Consider the following 21254-nt stretch of genomic DNA (forward strand, 5'->3'; position numbering starts at 1 on the left):
CACATTCACAAGGTGCCAACAGGTCACAAACTTTAAGTTAATGCTTTTTTATTTGGTGTTTTTCTGTATTTTAGTAATTTGTCTCTCTGGGACTGTTGTCCCCTCATCCCTTTATGGCAATCATACATGCAGAGCTTTACATAAGGACAGGGTATGTCACTGTGTGAATTGAAGCTTGTGGGTGTAATGTCACAGATGCAGGTTCCTTTTAGCACATCAAGTCCATTTTTTCCTCAAATCTATTACTTAATATTTCTTGCAAATCATTGTTTGAAAAGTATTTGTATGTGTTATGAGACATGAGTAATGAAGTAATCAAATGAATTAGTAACTGAACACTTTTAATTTAGTGAGGATTCTTTTTCAGTGTCAAAACCAGCATTGCGATCCATATTTCCTCATGTTAAACTGTTCGTTACTTGCTTTTTGTGGCGTCACCTTCAGTTTGTCTTTTTTGAGGCAGACGTTCAACAAAAACAGCTCCAACTGTTACTGTAGTGTATCTAGTTTATTTGTTTTCTACAGACTGAATCACTGTGCTTGCTAACCTGGAAGTTACACAAGTTGCAGGCACACTGTCTAGTGACAATGTAACTGTGGGGGTGTGTGCCTTTAAAATCTGTCAGATTCACGTCACTAGAAGCTTTTCACCTACACACCCATACAGAGCTAGAAATAGCTGCTCTATATTTGCATGAGTACAGTCAGAGTCAATGTCTAATCAATGTCCCAGCCTTTCTCTCTTGACTGCTGTCAAATACATCACTGGATGGATGGATAAATCCTTTCATATAAAGACAAACGCAGTATTTGCTGAAGAGAAACGGATGAAAGACATTAAAATGGAGAAAATGAATGTGCATCCATTAATTTTTTAGGTATAGTTTATTATGTTGAACCATTTAAAGACATTTCTAATGCAGATGAGCCATAGATTGGGCTGTTTATAATCCTCTGCCAGTCCCCTCATACATTTTTCCCTCTTTCTCTTTCTTCAATTTCAATTTGTGAGAACTTCCTTTGAATTGGAAACAAAGAATGAAGTGATTATTTTAAAAAATGCAGTAATATCTGTGATAATATTTGAAATGAAATACTATGATCTTTTGAACCTTGACAAAATCTATATTCTCCATATTGGTTTACATTTTAAAACTCCGACAATCAAAACTTCGGAGATAATAGACATAGTTTTCCTAAACTATTTAATAAGCAACAGAATCAACAGAACATAGTACTCGCCACCACCTTCTCCTGATGCCTGATAATGTGTCCTGATTCTACAGTCAACACTCCCATTCAAGCACCATTCATTTGTTTGCATACTGTCACCACTTCAGGCTTGGCTAAAGTATTCACACTGCAGAGTCACATCTTTGTCCAGGCCATAGTTCAGACAGTACAAAATGAGTTCCAGTAGTTGTGCGAACTAGATGAGCTACAAACTTCATTTTTTATTTGCAAGTTTTTATTAGAACGAGATTAGAGTTTCTCCTCAAACATTTGCAGAACTTGAACATTGCAGGAAAGAACATTTTCTACCATATCATCCAAACTCTCCTGTATATAATTTTATCTTATGTTAATGCAGGGTAAATTATTTAACCCAGTATGTCTTCATCTTAAAACTCTATCATTCCCTACTGGAATGGAACTACTGGAAATCAGTTACCATTTATTGACAAATTACTTCTTCATGCCCTATTCCAAAAACACTCATAGTAAAAGGGTAGAAATTGTCTTCAGTAGATTTGTGTTTGTATCTGTTGAATAAAGTTGTAAGACCGAGTAATTAGCTGACTTTTATTACATTCAGTCTGGAACTAGTGTCAAAAATACTGAGAAAAATTCATTCCATTATAACATTATACAAAATAAAGCACCAGATTTATAATTGGACATATGATCAAAATTTCTAAGGTGTTACATTTCTCTGCTTTGCTCCATTTTCACACTCCCTCTCTCTTTCTTGACCACAGGTGGACTTTCTCTGTCTGACAGGCGGAAAGATGTGTCAACGTAAACAGCATTTAATTAATACTCTCCAAATCATTACCTCTCCCATTTATATACAACTAAACTGCAACAGCAGATGAGTGATTAGGTCTACATGCATAAGGATATACTTTTGCTGATTATGTCTAGGTATTTGATTATGTTAGAGAAAGATCATTGTCAACAAAACAGAAACTAGACTGTTTGTGTGCAGTAATGCATTTATGTTAAAAGGATACGCTTAAGATCCCAATGCCACATCAAAAATGATTATAGTTTTATTATAATTTTGAATTATGAATTAACTAAATTATTATGGAATCACCACTACTGTGCCATAAGTTGTGCACAGCTGTTTAGCAAAGTTAACTAACAGGAAACTACAACACCACAAGCCAAATAGTCTTTTGACTTGTTGAGTTGGGGAAACTGTATATATCTTATTAAAAACTGTAATAATGACAGTACTATATCAAAGCCTAAAGTCGCTGAGTTATTTCTGTCTTTTTGGCCATGACTGGTGATGAGAAATGTGGAAAACATCTGATGTTCCTCATATTTGGTGTGAAAATTATTTGGGGAGCAAGAGAGGGTGACACAGAGCCTCAGAGCAACTGTCTCACAAAGTGTGCAAGGTGACAACCCTAGTTAAATGATAAAAAACAGAGACAACACAATACAACTGCCAGCGGCACAATGTTTCAAAAGGCATACAAGTTCTCAACATTTAACCATAATGAAACGCTTGTTAATACTCTGACACTGACACTGATTAATATTTAGGTCAGTCTCTGCCAGCCACTCTGCCCAGGGCGTTTACCTCAGTTGGCTGCCATTACTGTGTCCAGGCCACTGGTTGCTGTGGACTTTGATGGAAGGTTCAGATTAACAGTCGACCCCTGCACTAAATTAAGCAGTCACTGCTCCTCCTGGTGGATATATACAGCATTAAAACAGGCTTCCACACATGGTGCTTAGGGCTGTTAAAAAGTTGGTGCTGCATTCATTAGTTTGTAGCTTTGCTGTCTCATACAAAGCAGGGACCCGGTTGGGACCTGCCACAGATTGGCAAATACCCTGACACGGAATAGCCAGGGTCAGCGATTTAGGATGGTTATATCTACAGTAATGCAAAACTTGTAACAGTCCATTCTCCAAGCTAAAGTCAATGTTAACCTTCCCAAAACTCATTCAGCTCTCACCCTGATACAGCACAGCTCACTCAGTCTGATGATCAACAGAAACCACCAAAGATTGTTGTTGGCAGTTAACTCCAGTGTTTCACACATTCAGTTTGTGCAATACTAGGTAACCTGTGCAAATAAATAAATATAAAAACTATCACCTGTTGCTTTTCACTGCAATGGACTGTGACCTATCCGGGGTGAGAGGGCTGGGATAAGCTCCAGCAGATCCTTGTGAACTTGGTTAGGAAGAAGTGGGTATAGACAATGGATGGAAGGATGGTGGTTTTCATGATTTTGGTCTGGATGATGAGAACAAAATTCACCAAAAGAAACCCGAAAAAAAAAACCCCAAAAACTGTGCATCCACAGTCATTACAGTTCTATTTAAAGGGCCTCAGGTGGTGGCTGTGATCATAAGGTATAGTAAAGATGCACTTCAAAGCGATGTACCTTCATTACTCAAATCAATACATCACCTATTTGTGAAACAGCCATGCCCCCTTTTACCCAGTGCATTAACTTGGTTTGCATTATATTATCAAGAGGTGTCAGTCAATTCATTTGCTAATAAACTGTGGAAAAAAAATGTTGATGTTTTGTTGCCATTTTGGCAGCAAGGCTTTCTTCTTTCTTGTGATTCAGTCTTGTGACTGTAAGTGGTAAGTGAAACACAAAGAAATAGAACAGATATCTACACGTGGATAATGGTGGTGGACAGTAGTGCAAGTGCCTTCTATCAAGAAAGAAAGGATGCATATGAAGAATATTCACTCTCACAGAATCTGGCAAGTGTGTCATAGTGCATGTGCTTTTGACCAAAGTGGAAATCTGCAGGGTGCCACCTTCTGTTGCTATTCATAAATATATGTCTTTACTGACTGCACTGCAGATACTTTGAATTCTTCAGTTTGACCATGTTGTTATCAAGTGTCTGGATTTTAAATCAGGCCTTTACAAATCACAGATCTGATACCAGACTGTGTAAACTTTGCCTTGTAAATGTGATAATTTACTGTTTTCATGTTTTCTCATGACCCAGTTCACAGACACACATGCACACAAGAAGAAACTCTTACCCACTGTGTTTGGGTTACTATCACGGCAGCTATTTACAGATGTTCCTGCATGGGGTGGGACAGGCAGTAAAAAGTTGGTCTCACAGCTCTCATGATGCCTCTTAGGGGGTGGAGAAGATGGCAATACAGGTGATGTCATTAATGGGGATGACATCATTGTCATCCTTGCAGCAGCAGCTTCTGTGCTATCCATGACCGTAAATGAGCGTCGGACAGCGACGTGTGGGTAGGGTGCCCTGGGCAGACATGCTGTTCCCATCAAAGCAAAATTTGGGAAATTGGCTGTCATTGCTGGTGGGCCTCCCATGCCCACGGGGTATGTCCCTGCCATTACTGTGGGAACAGACAGGTGTGAACAGTCAGACATTGCACGTCTCACCGCAGTCCTCTGGGGCACTTCACTGCCCTCGCTGCTTTTTGTTTCTCTGTTTAATGTAGCACATGATCCCAGTCTCCCTTTGTCACCAGGGTTTAAATCCTTTTGAGGGCCATGGATTTTTGCCGTCTCTATTTGGCAGCTACTAGGTGGAAAAGCTGATCCTGTCCTTCTCTTTTCAGTATAGCTTAAGTTTTGTTTTTCTGTACTACTCTCCCCTGCACTACCCACCCCGATGCCAACATTAGTTCTGTTAGCTGGTGGCGGTGACAGGCCTGCTGAGGGCCCTGCCGTGGAACTACCTTTGTCCCCTGCTAGTTCAGCAGCAGGAGGACCAGTTCCAGCAGGTTGTCCTTTATCCACACTTTGCTTTCTCAAAGATGATTCCACAGTTTGACTGGCTGTTGAATTTTCTTTTGGATTTTGAAGTAGTTCTTCAGATGTTGAAGAACTACCAGATTTCTTCTCATACACTTTATTTTCTAGGCTTGGAGTGGAACTCCCAGTTAATGCAGTGTTCAGTGTGTTCCTCTCCCCAAGTCCGGAGGCCTGTTTTGGAGGATGAAGCGAGCCCTCACTTTGGGCAGACACTTGAAATCCCTGGATGTAAAATCTATCCTTGCTGCCTGTATAATTTTGCTGCAGATTATTTTGTCCAAAATTAGGATTTGATGTAGATGTAGAATCAAGTAGAGAAGAAAAAGGGAGCAAGTGGGAAGACGTCCCTTCAGGCCTGTTTCGCCCTAATTTCACCTCATCTTCTGTCAAAGTTATTTTGGACCCCCCCTGGGTGGCAGCCGCAGCAGTCTGCCCCCCCAGTGCCATCTGGCCTTGGCAGTGCCAGTCACTGTGTTGAACAGAGCTTGGGCTGCAGGATGACAGTACAGAGGAGGCCAGGACCAATGGGATGTTGGCATCAGAGAGGGTATTGGTAGGTTTGTGTTGCTGCTGTTGCTGCTGCTGTTGTTGTTGTTGATGCCCACTGGAAGGCTGTTTGTACCCAGTGCTGCCAGTAATAATGCCAGGCTGCTGCCAGGATGAGCCAGACAGGAAAGACATTCTTCTGTTATGTTCTCAGTTCTTCCTGTATTGCTCTTTTTCTGTGTTGGTCTCTTGTCAGTCTCTTCCTTTTTCTTGTTTACTCCTTTTTTTGTCTTTTTTGTTCTTCTTTCTATCTCCTGCTTTTTTGTGTCTCCGGTAAGTGTCGGTTTATCCTTGTCCAGGAGGCAGAAACGTCCTCAGTATCCAAAGTGGTATAGGCTTGGAAAGTAGAGGAAGCAATGCAGCCTTTTTTAAATGATGTGCGTGTGACCACGCAGATGCGTGTGAAGTGTGATGTGTGTGTTTACAGGAAAAAGCCAAAGAACTGTGAGAGTGTGTGTGTGCCTGTTTGTCTCAGTGGCTCTCCGAACACTGCACGGATCAGCTGTGGGGCTAAATTGCACCTTGCTCTGTCTCTGTATCTCTGTTCTCTCTCTCTCTCTCCCTCTGACATCACACAGTCACATGACAGCCCCGAATATTCCCTATTCGCTAGAGCAAAATTTCAGCATCTAGCCCCTAGCGACAAACATGCACACCCATACACACATGAAGACATGACTGCACACACGCTTGAGCAGTGGCATACACACACACACACACACAAAGATCAATGACTGTCACCATTACTCAGCTGCCATATGACAGCCACTGTTCACATGTTGCCACAGAGCGAGAGACACATGGAGAATGATCACTAAAAACTGTTATCATCCTGACTAGTCTCTGCTTGGACTTTGTCTCCTTCTTTTAGGAGCCACAGAGGACAAAGAAATACATATTTTGAGACTAAAAACCACACTAAGATTACCATATGAGACTGTGTGTGTGCAAAAAAAAAAAAACTGTGTGCCCTGAACCTTGTGGACTTGTTCAATTCATCTGTGCCTTTAGTTTGTGCATTTTGCATTATCAATGTGCAAAGGGCTTCAAATGCCTCCACAAGGCTTCCCACAATTGTCCACTTATCACATCACTACCTGAACTCCAGCCACAGAGTCATTTACAGTGCAGTGTACAGTGAGACACCCATGACATAGTTTTTATCAGTAACACCAGGAGGTCACCCTTAATCCTTTCTTCTTGTGACACTTACAGATGTCAGTAAGAAGATACCCACATTTCTGCAAACCAAAGAACAAAGGACATCATTTTTTACACTACTGATCCTGGCTTTCATTTTACAATAAATGTGGCTTGCTCAGTGTTGTAAGGAGTGTTTCTATATAGAGCTGGTTTTTAGTTCTATGGGCTACATGTCTCTTGCAGCAGGTTCAGTCCATTATGCATCTGCTGCCATTCCGCAGATGTGGCACGTGCCACTCCAAACTTGAAACATTGCTGTTTGGTACAACAACAACTCCACATAGCTCCTTATTGATGACTGGCTCATTTGTCTGCCAGAACCACTGACCCAACCACTTCGTTTACTGCTTCCTTCCAAATTGCACAGACAATCAGGCGAGTAGAAAAAAAGTGGCAGGATGGGTTTATTATTTGTGCCTAGGAACTTAGTAAAAGCAGTGCAGGATGGTAATCAGAAACTGATAATGACAGGCTACAAATAGGGTTAACTTATTATACTTTCCCTGATGTATTATACCACATGGAAAAGCATTAACCTCATAAAAACAGAAGTGACAATTAAACAGTTCACAAAGGTGAATCATGCCAACTTTATGGCCAAATAACTGTGTGTGTCAGCTGTAAAAGTGGCTTTGTCAGTTTGGTACGTGGAATTTAAAAGCAACACAAGACAGTTCACACAGGTGCTTAAATGATCATTTCAAGTTAAACATTAATTATAGCTGCAGCAAAATTTTCTGTGCCAGTTCCAAAAGCCTTGTGGATGCTGGATCATAATTACTAGGACACCTAAAATGAACTGGGTCATCATTAATTATATCAATTGTGCCAGTGGAAGGATGCTGTGAAGAAAGGCCTGTTTCACAGGTACAGTTCAGACTGAAAAAACTTTTCTGTCACTCAGCTTAACTGTATGTTGTGAGCTGTACATTATGGTTTAAAAATGGCAGCCATCAAAACCATAGGAAGAGGAATGCACAAGCTGATCTTAGCTGGACCGTTTTGTGGTTAAATAAAGTAACATGGACTGAGTCAAGCCAGCACTGGCTGTTTTTCCTGCATCCAGTCTGTGTTTCCAGGATGTTCTGGATGTGAAGATGCAGACATGCATGATTCATCTTGCTCTTACCCACAAATTTCAAGCTAAAGACTATGCAGGTCAATTCCCTGATGCTCTGCATGAAAGCTGTACCCTGTTTTGCACCACAATCAACAGTGTTTGAACACGAGCAAAAGTCATCAAGTGACACTTTGTACCACAAATAATAGCTGAGGAATGGTTGAAACACGGGGTCAACAGACGAGACAAATCACAGTGATGAAGGCATGTGTGCTAAAAATTGTAGTCTCAAATTACATCTAAACATTTTGTGAAAATATTCTTTGCAATTTTCAGATGCTTTCACAATTTTATTGCAAAACAAAGTAAATATAAAAACACAGAAACATTGATTATAATTTTTGTTAAAAAGGCTGCAGTTGAATTAAACATTTTAGGCCACAACAATCCCCCCCAAAAAATCTCACACACTGCTGGAGGAACAGACTATGCCTTCAACCAACTGTATGTATTGCTAGCTGTTGTCATGCTCTGTAGTGGTATAAAACGTAAAATTGATTCATTTGCTGCCCGCGTAGTAATAATGCCACCATAATACACCACATTAAATCAGAACAAACTCCAAATGCTTCCCAAGGTTCTTATACTGTACAGTGTACAGTATCACTATGGGAAACTGTAGTATGGTGAATGGATGTACTGTATGTTTTCCAACTCCTCCATCCTAAAATTAACTGGAGACTTTTTTCACTAAAACTACTCTAGCAGGTAAAGGTCTCATTCTCCACCAGCCTCTCCTAGTGCATGAGAACTACAGTATATCACACCTTCATACCTAAGACTGTGGGCTGAAGAAGTACAGTGTGAAATTTATAGCTACATTTCAGACATACCTGATGCTGCAGCATGACATTCTGTACAGTATTCATGACATGAACACTATGACACCAAAATGACTCCAATGAATACAACCATCTGGAATCATATATTCTCTGCTGGGTTTTTTCTGGTGGCTTGATGCGTGAAACAATCTTTCCTGAAAATAAAGGTAACATTCATAAAGAGCTAGAGCCCTTACATTATGCAGAACATGAATCCATGTAGACAGTGGTTAATGTCTGTAACCTGGGAACCACAGGGATCAGCTGTCAGCAGGCCAGATTTGGGTCTTGACAGTCCCTGTTCAAAACAAATGCATAATGAACAATACTGGCATCTATCTGAAGATTTTCCCTACACAGACAGCTGACTGTCTCCCGCCAACCCCACCACAACCCCAGCACACCCAAGGCTTCTGCCAAAATGACAAGAGCAGCTTGTCACGCATGACTGAAAATGAATGACTATTATTACATAATCCTCCATAAACAATTTGTCTACTGTAACCACAGAGGAAGAGAAAGCCAGAGAAGGAAGAGTGAGACATTAGAGTCAACAAACTTGGAAAGGATGAACATTATGCAAGAAATCTGGGCAGCACAGGCAGCTCTGTTAAGGTTTGGGTCAGGCTAAGAGGTGGCTTGTTTTAGTCTGAAACTTGGAAGGCACAGAGAACAAACTACACAAATTATAAATAATTGATGTGACAATAGATCTAATCTCTATATGCCAAAGAATCTAGTAGTATGTTCATCAAATCATTTTTGAGTTTCATTTCTGAAAGCCTGTAGCACTGTTCTTTAGCTGATCCTGCTCATGTCACCTTTACTACAGCTGCATCAAGGGTTGTCATGATTCTTTCCCATTTACACTGGAAAATTGAACTTTTTGTCCAAGCAATGACTAGTTTCACTTCATTTTCCTCTTTATTGAAATTTGGGTTGAATTCTCTTAAGGATCCAGTATTGCTGTTTCGGCCTTATTGTTGTAACTGTTTGCCAGAATTATGCCTAAAGACTAAAGGGACTAAAGAGACTCATGTAATTTTGATTCATTTCATTAGCAACTGGCAATGATTGATATATCTCTATTGACCTTTTCTGTCAGTATTAATGAGGGACACTAACTCTGAAGATATTTTTTTCTTTTAGGTCTAAATAAATATGTAGCTTTAAGAACTGTCATTTCTGTAAGTCAGTTTACAGCAGGAGTTTTCAAACTCTGACACTGGTGACCATATTCTACCATATGGATAAAAACTGCACCACCAGCAGATTTTATTATGCAGCTCTCCCAATATGGAGGCACAACATACAGTTTTAAAACCTGAGTTACAACCTGTAGAGTTGTGTTAATCTCGCTCATGCTCATACTTGAGGCAACTTTCAGCTTTGTCTCCTAAAAAACATATGCTTACAGGCTAAATGTAACTGCTGGTTGGATTAAGTCCAGGGGCAACTAACTTTTGAACAAATGAAGTGCCACCTGGCAACAGATTTGCCAGGAGGTGACTGGCATAACTGTCACACTACAGGCTGGGATTTGAGTTGGCATTCCCATCTGTGATTAGGATTCAGCAACAACAGCATGAGCTTGGCATTTAAAGCTTTTATTGAAATAGCTGTAACTATTAGGTTAGATTATGTTTGGTACAGATGTCCATTATACACAGAGGCTCAGTCTTAATGCCTTGGTGATCCCTTGATTTTTCCTGTAGTGTCACCACTTTTGTTTTTTTTTATAACATTTACACCTTCAGTAGCACAGAATGGGCTTGGAGCTGTGTCACAGTGGGGGGAAGTTGGGAAGTTTTAGGAGACAGTCTAATCTTCTCTGTGATTTTTTTTATTGGATTCAAGAGAATGACCTCATCCTTATTTTTAAATTATATTAACATATAGGGCCTAGCCCTCGTCTGTTCTGTCCCAACTAACAGTAAGCTACATTGTTCATATCCCCTTTTTCAAACTGATCTGTTGCTACACAAAAGACACAAAAAATCAGTTACTTAGATCCATACCCAAAATAAAGACACAGTATTCACTGGTTAGCACACGTAAGTCATTGCCCATGTTCTCTAGAGTGTTCTGACTTTGTCGCTGCCCATTTTGATGAGTTCTGTAGCTCATTTGTCTATTTGTGCTGCAATTCCATTTGACTGTGTTATTTTTATTTTTATATTACATTTTATATTTGAGTTGTTTAGTTGTATTATGGACAGTAAATGAATGCTAAATTAACTAGAGATCAAAAGCAATTTTCCAGTATACAGTAGTTGACCCCCTTGCTTCAACTTTTTCCGACTAATTATCTGAAACAATATGTCTTTTCATCAGTATGCTACTGTAATGCTATATGGCTCTATTTTGCCCATGAGCCACGGCAACTTTAAATAGCCTAATGCAAATTTTGTGTGAAAGGTTTAATGATCCCCATGAACCTGGTTAAGGAATAAGTGGGTATAGAAACTGGATGGATGGATGGCGGTTTAATGATTATACATTGGAAATGGTTAAATATGGTTACCCTAGTGAAACTGTAAAAGTCCCTAAAACTAAAACTTCGGCAACTAACAAGGTAGACCACAGGAATTCAAATAAAGTACTAAAAGAGAATAACAGATTTTAGAAAATAGCAGTGGATGCTGAAATGCAATCTTATGCTTTAATGACATTTTATGCAGGAAAACATCATGGAGGTCAGTGTAATTCTTCATTCCGAAGTTCACAGTTTGTTGAACAGCAGCTGGAGATGGAGGACGCTAAAGCTGACTGCCCATGGGCAGAGAGAGAGGGAGAAGGGTGTGGGGATGGAGGAAGAGAAGGAGAGAGGAGGATCTTGTCAGAGTGTTTCTATTTTTATTCTTCAACCTCACTGACTGTCACACTCAGTCCACCTCTTCTCTATCCCTCCATCCCCCATTTGCGGAGTGTCTTTGTTTCCACGGCAACTGCCTCCCATGTCACCCTGACAACCCTCCTCCCTTCCCAACCAACACCCCCACAAGCCCCATGCCTCACCCCCTGAGTCACTGATGCAGTGATTACTACAGTTCTGGAGCAACACAAGGCATCTTGACAAGACAAGGGAAGAGTTGATGCAGTTGGAGGTGACAGAAAGGGTAAAGAGACAGGAGAGAAAAATGAGAGGGTGGGGAAGAGAAGCAGAGAGAGGATGGATGGGAGCTGAGGGAAAGTGGACAGAGGGAATAAGGAAGACAAAAGGAGGGAGATGGAGGAATCTGAGATAACAAAGATGATGAAGGGCAACAGATGTAAGGTAAGAAAATATGGAGGATGGGAGAAAAAAGGGGAGGGCGCAAAGGGGGGAAAGTAAAAGTAGGAAAGAGGGGGGAAATAAGACAGATAAGACAGGGGGGAGAAGAGTGAACCAGAAATGAGAGCAAAAAATTGAGGTGAAAGGAGGGAAGAAAAGAAGACAAGTAGAAAAATAGTTTTCAGAAACTTCTTGCTCTAATAGCTTAACCTAGTCTGTCTCTCCTTCTGTAGTCTGAAATGAATTTAAAAGACCCAATACAATGTTTCTGAGTCCAGCAGGGTCCAGTTTTGCAAACTTGCACCCACTAAGCTCTGTAATGGACCTGTTCTGTTACTAATATCCATAATTAAAACATACTTACACAGTCGGTTTTAACAGCCTTTCCCTCATTGATTAAATTATACAATATCGACTGTAACATGGATTTCTCATATTGGCTAGTGTTATTGTTTAATTAGAACTGGTTTAACAGGTGAGTACAAAAGGATCACATAATCTGCATCCTCACATATATTACAGTTAATATACTCTAGAAATAAATTTTGCTGAATGCCATCTGTGTTGGCATAGGCCCACATAGCCTACAAAGACATACCTATAGTAAGATGTCACATTATTATGGGTTAGCTATTTAATAAAAGCTATTTGTTTTACCCACTTCCCACCTGCATCAAATCCATTTTTATCCTTGCCCATACCAGTGAATTAATATAAACATATTTTTTAATCATTACTCATCATTTTTGCAGGTTACCTAACCCTATCGATTGCAGGACTCGACAATGTTTAACACAAGATCAGTGAAAAAGTATTTTATCCTAAAACTGCAATATTAAGAAAGAATATCAGCTTTTTCTGATCTCTACACCAAAGGAGTAAAATTTTCAGACATTATAGAAATATTGTAACTAGTAGATTGAAAGGAGAAAAAAGAAAAAAAATCACCCTAAATATACAGAAGACAGACAAACCCGAACGAAAGTGTGGCAGACACATATGCCAAACATGAAGTGTCCTAAATAAGATCCTGCAGTCTGCAGTGCTCAGGTTGGGCTCACTAATGAGGAAAATTCCACTTTAAAAGAGACTGTAAAATAGGATTTCATTAAACTGGCATCACGCAGGGAGAAACTATTAATGGGTAATTAAATGTAGCCTCATGATGGGTGAGCAGTCTACTGCGTAAGGAGAAAATAATGCGATGAGATTTGAACTCAGTGATCCTATCATTCCTTTGCCAATGCCATAACCAAACTACCCAATATATGTGATCATTTTTGCAAGCCAATGAAATTAACTTCCAGCTGACCATCAAGAAAACATGTTTTTACAGCTCCATCTGTTTCATGGCATCCATGTTTCCTCATGGGGAGTCTTCTAGGTCTGATTTTCACTCTTCAGTAGCTGTCACAGTGAGTGAACACATAATACGTGAAAGTTTCAAGGGACTCTTGAAAATATTACAACACAATGATGGTAGTGAAGTAAAAGAAATAAAGACAGACATCTTCACAATGAAAAAGAATATATTGAATATTTATATATTTATGGTGCATGTAAGACTATTTTACAAGTAAAATGAAAAGAATTAGTACCTGCCTATAAGGAAAGATGCCTTCATAGGTTTACTATAGCGTGACCAATACTGGAGTTTTTGTACTTGATATAGATACATGGAAGCTTTAAAAATCCATTGATGATATCAACCGGTGGCAATTTTATTGACAAAAACATACCATAAACAATAATCTTGATACAGATGCCTTCATTTTTTTCTTTTTTTTTTGCTGCCCCCTTAGCAGAACATTTCACAGTTCCAGATACAAGTTGTCAGTGCTTTTTTTAGTTAGTGCTATGTAACAGTGACAGTTTCTGAACTGCCTCAAACCAACTTTGACTTTTGTCTACTGAAATTTCTTTTATCGATTGGGCTAACATGCACCGATACTGATCTGACATATCTGCTGTAGTATTGTATGTGCCATGGACAACATCCAACAGTAGGGCTCACAGATTCATGATTATGCTCAGTAACCTTTTCACTTGTTCAGTTGAATCTATAAAATGCCAGACAAATCCCATCACAATTTCCAATGGTAATAACCAAAACCCAAATATATTCAAATTACAAGGCTTTCAAACTGAGGTGAGCAGCATATCCTCACATTTGAAAAGCTGGGTCTGAAATAGTTGACATATTGTCTTGATAAATGACTTGATCAATCAATTACCAGAACTACTGCTGAGTTTGGTTTTGAACAACTAATCAAATACACTGACTAATCATTTCAGCATTATTCACCAGTAATGGTTGTGAACATTTAATTACAGAAAGACAGGGACAGATTTAATGTATTACAGCTTCCTCACAGGACCAAACCTGAAAAGAAATGCAAATATTTACATTAAAATCACATGCCTAGCTGTTTCAGTGTATTTAATGGGACTGAATTATTCCTCTCTGTCACCAGCAGCCATTTGTCACTGTTGAGCTCCAGCTGCAGTTTATGGTCATAGCTGCAATTCTCCCAGTGAACACTTGATGGAGCCAGTGAGTAGGGATACACTCAACAAAACATGATTGTCAAGCTACCATCTTAGACAGCCAGTCACAGCACATGTGGGTCTCTAGCAACAAGTGATAGGATTCACTTTGATTCAGTTTGATTGACTAACTCTCATGGACAAAACCAGGTCATTGCATCGTGTGTGTGTGTGTGTGTGTGTGTGTGTGATTGTAAGTGTGTTTTGGCCAAATGATGACTACTGCTTTGCTTTGCATTCAAGAATGCTTTCTCTTCACTACACACACAGACTGTCCAGCTAAAAATGCCCATGCAGCAGGACCAGCTAAACACACGCACACACACTGACACATTCAGTGACATAAACACAACACAAACCTTCAATTAATTAACACATGAATGAAAGCAGATTTTTCCCATTTTAGAGGACATGATGCTTGTATGTAAGTGATACATGTGCACTGTTACCACTTTAAGACAACATTGTGTTAACGTCATGCTGGTTGTGCAGTGAAATAGGGACGAGGTGGCATTTGACAACAATGAGATGAGAGACGGTGATGCCACAGACCGCTGGCCAGTTTAAAGTATGCAGCCATTTTTAATTAAACTTTTTCATTGCTGACTGTGACATTATGTGCCCCTGAACTTTCTGGGTGAAAACCATACTTGGTTTGAAAACAATCGGTATACAACATGTGACTCCTGGTAAAAAGTGAGTGTGTCTGCCTTGAATAAAGACATCAATATTGTATTAGAGAGAAGACAGAGGTGCATGTCGAATGCAGGTTTTATAAATACACACGATAAAATCAGAAGAAAGAAACAGACTTAGAATAATATTGATAGAAAAACATGTCTATCAAACCTTAAAGCAGGGAACTAGCTGGCTGTCAATAACTATATTATAGCACACTCACTGATTCCTAGTCTGACTAGATAACAAAAGCAGTCTACCTGCATTGCACTGGGGCAATTAATATAACCATATAAATTATATACATCTACAATTTATGGCTGTTATTTTGTTGCATCAGATTACTCAGTTTCCCCTAAAAAGGTGGCCACTGTGTATAGAAAATAGTCTCAGTGGAGTTCATGATGGATTTTGTCACTAACTGAAAAACAAAGATCTTTTCATGGCTCTACTTTATAGGTGCAATAGATGGTGAGAGAGAGTGAAAAGATTTTAGTGTGAAGGACCACCATCACATACTGCAGTAAGTACCTGATGAAGGTTGTTCAGTGAGAATGTGCAGGTGTTGGAATGAAGTTATTTTTCAGTTTATACAGTAGAAAAGGACATTTACTGCATCATCAGAAACTCCACCTTAAGCAACCATTTTCAACAACAGGGAGATTTTTGGGAAGGGCTCTAGCAAAGTTCATCACAGTCGAAAAGGTTACTAGTATTAGAAAGAACCACTAATGTAGTAATTATCACTTTACAGTGGATGATGGGCAATTTCTACCAGACCAATAATTGTGTTTTGAAAAATACCACACTGTACTGTTTGCACTAACATCCTTTATTTTATCCCATGAAACGTGCGTGACTGAGCAGTAGCAGCTGAAAACTGAAGAAGGGAGCCTGAGCTACAGAGCAACATATTTACCTCGAGACACCTCAGCCTCTGTAACAGTGACAGCCTTTCCACAAACACAAACTTAATCTGATTAATTCGAATGAAAGGCTGCAGAATTTCATTAAACATTCACTGTAATTTCTATACAGTTGGTAAAGAGCCTTGTATTTGTGGCAAATGAAGGTGGATTTGCTATTATTTATATTTAAGTATGCAATTTGATTTACAATTGTCCCATAGAAATTTATGTTCCAAGAAATCTGTTAGACAACAAAGGACATGTATGCTAAGTCCTGACAGGAACTAGCAAGAGAGATCGTATTTCTCCTATATTAGCTTCTCTTCATTGGCTCCCTGTAAAATCCAGAATAGAATTTAAAATCCTTCTTCTCACATACAAATCCCTTCATGATCAAGCTCCTTCATACCTTAAAGACCTCATAGTACCATATTATCCCAATAGACCACTTCGCTCTCACAGTGCAGGTCTACCTGTGGTTCCCAGAGTTTCCAAAATTAGAACAAGAGGCAGAGCCTTTAGCTATCAAGCTCCTCTCCTGTGGAACCAGCTCCCAGTTCCAAAACAAGAAAGGCTCCTGGATCCCCTTTCATCTGCACCAACCACTCCACTTATATACAATACTGTGCAAAGGTTTTAGACACTTAAAACACACACGAGATGCTTTTAACATAAATGACATAAATAATTTTTCATTTATCAATTATCTTTATAGAAAGTGCAGGAAAGGGAACTAAACCGAAATCTAATCAGTATTTCCAGCACTTTCCTTAAACCAGCACCAGTTCTCTCTGGTTTGACCTGCACTCAGTTTCTCCTGGTACTTTGCAGCACCTTGGAGAAGCTGCTGCAGTTCTTCTGTAGATTAAGGCTGTCCCAGTGTTTGTGTCTCCTCATGTGATCCCAGACTGACTCCACACTGCCCAGATCAGGGCTCTTTGGGGGTCAGACCATCTGCTGCAGGACTCATGGTTCTTCTTGCCCCTGAAAGTAGTTCTTCATAAACTGTAATGGGTACTTTATGGGCTTGTTGTCCTGCACAGGGGGGATGCACTATTGAGATAAATCATACACCTGATGGTGATAAGAATCTAAAACGTCTAAAGTGCCTAAAACTTTCACACTGTACTGTATATTTTTATGTCACCTGAGACATCTGTCAGCCACTGTCACAATTATGGCAAAAGAAGATAATATGGGAATCAATGCTATGCCATTAACAACTCAAATGCAGACAAATTATGTATTAATATATCATTTTTCTACATTGCTTGAATTTAGTCCATTTTTATTGCATATTCAAACCCATCACTGTCAAAGCAGCCATGTGTAAATAAATAAAATGATTATATACAACAAAATCAAAATAATGCCACAATTGGGCCCAGTGGTGTCCAACGTCCACTTCAATGTTTCGTATGAGAACGGAATATACAAACTCAGAAAAGAGGTTTGTCTTACCTGCTGTTCAAAGTTCCATCATTGATGGCATTAAGAAACAGAAAAAAGAAAATTCAGTCACTTCAGAAACAGTTTCACTGATTAAACATGACAATTTATTACCAAGATGTTAGCCCTAACAATGACTAGGAGTTGGATATTTTGTTTGAAAATAATCAGTTTGTTTTAAAGCTTCATTTAGAGATTCTGGGAGTAACAGCACATTTTGCATATTTGCCATTATTCACTCTAGGTAACCAGTGTGAAAGACAGCCCTGTTTTAGTTCATGCTGTTCTCAAAATATTACCAAATATGCTCAGGTTTTAGTAGTAAATAAAGGCTGAAGAAAAGAAAAAAAGCAAATCATGGATAATGGATTTTAGCCCAGCTTTACCAGGAGCCCCATGATGTACAAGTGGCCAGGCAGCCCAAAAAGACATGTGGACATTGGACTGTCCACTAATATAATGTTGTTACACCAACTGATGTGATCAGCTATATCTGTCAAATTTTAAAAATTTATGCCTACAGAGTTAATTATAACTTTTGTAGATACAAAATCAGCAATTGTGCCATTCTGTTGCAGTAATAACTCCCATATGCCATAATAAACAGATCATTTCGAACTTGGACAAGGAGGTAAACAGGAACAGAAACATCAATTTCTCTGCACTTACAGACTTCACAGGATCTTTGTATTACAGAATCAGTCCATCTCATTTTGTATACTGTCACTCTTAAGCTGGAAGGCTGATGCCGGCCAGCTTTTGGCCACATCTTCTGGGTTTCATCAGTGAATTGCATTTACTCATTTTGTCAGTGGCTTGGTTGTCATCACATAAATTAAGTATGGAATTCTGGTGATATTATACAGGAAGTGGGATGCCATGGACATTAAGGTGAACCATGGCATGGCATACTGCACTAAGAGATGTGACTGAAAGCTGTGCAAAATATCTAGTGAGGGAACTTAGTTTAAGATATTTTTTGTACTGTGTAACTGTAGCTGTAACTGTAACTGTGTTCCCTAATGGGGGCCAATGTGGTATACTTATAAATAATTTATAAGGATTAGCTTACTCCAGTTTGGTCTTTACTGAGCAGCAAGTGGCAAATTAGCTACAACTTGTGATGGCCTACAATCACTATCTTAAAATTAATGTCTACTTACACAGAAAAATATCTTTGAGAATCTAAATGTAGTCAAATACATTACAGACAGTTTCAACAGAAATGCAAAACATACACACAATAAACCAAATAGGCATCCAAAAATCTGAAATTTGCAGGTTATGTCTTCCCAAACTGTCTTACATTAATGGCAAACCAATTTGCAACATGTTTTCAAATTTTAGTCACATGCCATACTTTTAACTTCTCTACTGCTACATTAATTTGGCTGTGAGCAGACTATAACCACTACTGTTATTAACAGTAAATAGCAAATACTAAAAAACAGTTACTGACTATATAAAGCTAACAGGCAGTAACAAGCTAGCTTTGCCATGCACAGACCCAGGTTTGTGTTTCTATAGACAGAGAGGAGATAGTGGGAAGTTAGGCAGGCAGCTGACAATCACATGAAACAGTAGATGGTGGAGCAAGCGTAGATAGTAGAGCTATCACAAGCAGCAGGTCAGGTAATAAAACAGTGATGATCATGGTACTAGACACACAGAGGCAGGCAGACGGAAATCAAATTAACTTATCGGTTTATCCTTGCAGTTTTGTTAATATAGGGCCGGAACAGCACAGTACATTTGTATCCTATACACATGCCAGCAATTACTATGACAAATGTGCATCTGGACACAAATGTTTTTTTTTTCCTGGTAAATGTTTAAAAATGTTTGAGGTATCTGTGGTTATAATTTCTTTTTAGATATTAAATGTTTTTAAATGGCAAAACATTTTTGTGTCTAGATCAGTTTTAGATATGAATGTCTCAAGAAGTGATTAAAATATAAGCTTCCATGTGTTTCTCTGTCAGGCCCTAATTATTACAGATACAAACAGGAAAAGATCAAGCACCAAGCAGGTCTGATCCTCAATCCACAAAGAGCCATGCATACAGGAAGACAATTATTAGCTTCTTCCTGCTACCCTAGCCTACAATGACTCATGTTCAAATTAGCCTCATGATAGTCAAAATCTTCCCTGTAATTCACCAACCTTCCACTGGGGGGAGCTGTGGCGATGAGGACTCCTGATGCTCTGAGTGTGCAGAGAGAGAGGGAGGGGCTGCAGGAGTGATGGAGGGAGGTGGGGTAGCTGAACTAACGGTTGTGGCTATGCTTTGGTGGGGGAGAGTGCCTAATGGTCTAGTGGGGGTGGTTTCATTCTTGCAGGGAGAAGCTGACCTAATGGGCATAGCTGAGGCGGTGGTTCCCATGGAGCTTACTGGAATGGCTGCAGGTGTACGGGGCAAGGCTGTGGGGGACATGAGTGTTGCTGAGGGGACAAAAGATTTGGCGTTAATGTCGATGGTTGATTCAACTGCAGTTGAGTTGGTGGACAATGCAGAAGCAGGAGGAAATTCTGGAGTGCCCTTGGAGACAGAGGAAGCTTGTGAAGCAGGTATGGCAGTTTCTGTTGGGGTGGACTTTGTCAGGGGAGCAGTAGCAAGGGAGGGCGTGTTGATGATGGGGGTAGTAGTCTGTGAGTCAGGAGTTGAGCCAGGAGGGGTCTGGAGGACTGAATCGAGGAAAGAGAAGGTCTGGGAAACTGGGCTCAGACTGTCCCCTGTCATTAAAGCTAGACTACCACTAACATCCACAGCTAAGCCATTCTTGGTGGTGGATGGCACAGTTGTTTCTGGTCTGCAAGTTGAAATCTTCTCTTTGTCTGCCTGTTGCCCATCATTAGCAGACATAAGGAAATCGTCTACACACATGGGCTCATAGGAGCGTGGAGACGAGTCGGTTACAAGGTTAGCATGGGAACTGTTAAAACTTGTGGGTATTTGTGTAGGGGCCGAGGGCAAAACAGGGCTGGGGTTGGAGTTTGGAGCTTTGAAGCCAGATGGACCAGAGTCAGCAGCTGAAGCCCAGGTAGGAGCAACTGTAACTGGTTTGGGAGATATAGGCTGCTGAGGTGCTCCCCACTCCTCTGGAAGTCTTGCACGACTCTTCGTCTTCCTGCCTTTTACCCTACCTACTCCTCCACTCTCTCTGATCTCCCACTCCCAGTTTTCCTCCTCGTCTTCATCTTCTTTTACCTCCTGTTCATCCTTATCATTCATCCCATGCTTCTCTGATTGACCAATGCTATTCTCCTGGCTATTCAAGGCATTGTACACCTCATTGCAGTCTCTCCTCTTCTTGCACTTCTGCTGTTGCTTGCCAGCCTCGCTCCCCGGCCTTGCTCTCTCTGGACTGAGAGGCTCGGAAGTAGAGGACGTGGGACTGCTGTCGTCCAATGACCCGCTGGGAGAGAGGATAGGAGCTGCCAGGGGGAGGGTTTTATAAGAGGAGGAACCAATCACATACTGTGTCAGAGAATCACTTGCCAAAAAGCCATGAGATTGTGGTTACTAGAGGAAATGTGGTTAAAATCTGGTCTAAACTGTTTGTGTGTTTCATGGCATTAAATTAGTATATTGTCTGGTCTAGTCCAATCTATTAAATCTATACAAGGAACTCCACTAATTTCAAACTACAGAGTCTGTTTAGCTGTTTTGCCGAGTCGTACTATACACAGTATGT

At 39.9% G+C, this 21254-nt stretch overlaps 1 protein-coding gene across 1 annotated transcript in view; it reads right to left on the reverse strand.

Annotated features, from left to right (window-relative positions):
* Positions 1-21254, reverse strand: part of LOC113134108 (microtubule-associated protein tau-like) — a 48652-nt gene that overhangs the window by 27253 nt on the left and 145 nt on the right. The window contains exon 2 of the mRNA XM_026313345.1: positions 19723-20994. Coding sequence (XP_026169130.1) covers positions 19723-20994 — 1272 coding nt within the window. The remainder of the gene's footprint in view (positions 1-19722; positions 20995-21254) is intronic.

The sequence above is a fragment of the Mastacembelus armatus genome, chromosome 17 (genome assembly GCF_900324485.2).
Source record: "Mastacembelus armatus chromosome 17, fMasArm1.2, whole genome shotgun sequence".
Lineage (NCBI taxonomy): Eukaryota > Metazoa > Chordata > Actinopteri > Synbranchiformes > Mastacembelidae > Mastacembelus > Mastacembelus armatus.